General features: G+C 79.8%; 1 protein-coding gene across 2 annotated transcripts in view; it reads right to left on the reverse strand.

Moving 5' to 3' along the window:
- Window positions 1-723, reverse strand: part of CRLF1 (cytokine receptor like factor 1) — a 7,901-nt gene extending 7,178 nt beyond the window's left edge. Inside the window, exon 1 of one of the 2 annotated variants that reach the window (XM_041465864.1) lies at window positions 370-723. In XM_041465864.1, coding sequence (XP_041321798.1) covers window positions 370-631 — 262 coding nt within the window. In that variant the 5' untranslated portion in view covers window positions 632-723. The remainder of the gene's footprint in view (window positions 1-369) is intronic. The other variant, XM_041465865.1, reaches the window with a different exon arrangement.

Consider the following 723-nt stretch of genomic DNA (forward strand, 5'->3'; position numbering starts at 1 on the left):
GTCCGGGTGGTCCCGGCAGCCCTCCGCGGGGGGGTCCCCGTCCTCCTCCGCAGCAGGGGAAGCGCAGCCCCGAGGTGCGCCCGGCGGTGCCCCCGCCGCTCCCGGGACCGCTCCGCATCCCGGGGCCGGGGGGGACGCGGCGCACGGAGGGGAACGGGCAGCCCCGGGGGGCTTCGCATCCCGGCACCGCTGGGGGGGAAGGGGACACGCGAAAAGGAGCGGGGGAACCTCGGCGGGCTCTGCACGCCGGGGCCGGAGCCGGACGGGAGAGCCCCGGGGGGCTCCGCGCAGAGCCCGCGTGGCCCCGACGGGACCCCCGCCCGCCCCGCGCCCACCTTGCGGGAGCCGCCCGGTGCTGCCGGTACTCACAGGAGAGCGGGTCGGCGCGGGGCAGGCGCGGGCAGAGCAGGAGCAGCAGCGGCAGCATCGGGAGCAGCGGCGGCGGCGGCATGGCCTGCTCCGGTGCCCGTCGGTGCCCGGGGCGGCGGAGCGCACCGGCACGTCCGGGGAAGTCCCGAGCAAGTCTGAGCAACCCCCGGTTACCAAAGCCCCAACTGCCGCCCTGGCCCCGCCCCGGGACCGCCCCCGGGGGGGCAGAAAGCCACCGGCCCCGCCACCCCCCCAACTCCATCGTCCCGCTCCGGTACCGGCCACGGGACAGATCCCGGGAGCGGCCCCGGGACTGGCCCCCGCCCGGTGCCCGCTGCCGCCGCGGGATGCTGG

The sequence above is a fragment of the Pyrgilauda ruficollis genome, unplaced genomic scaffold (assembly GCF_017590135.1).
Source record: "Pyrgilauda ruficollis isolate IOZ18807 unplaced genomic scaffold, ASM1759013v1 scaffold192, whole genome shotgun sequence".
Classification (NCBI taxonomy): Eukaryota; Metazoa; Chordata; class Aves; order Passeriformes; family Passeridae; genus Pyrgilauda; species Pyrgilauda ruficollis.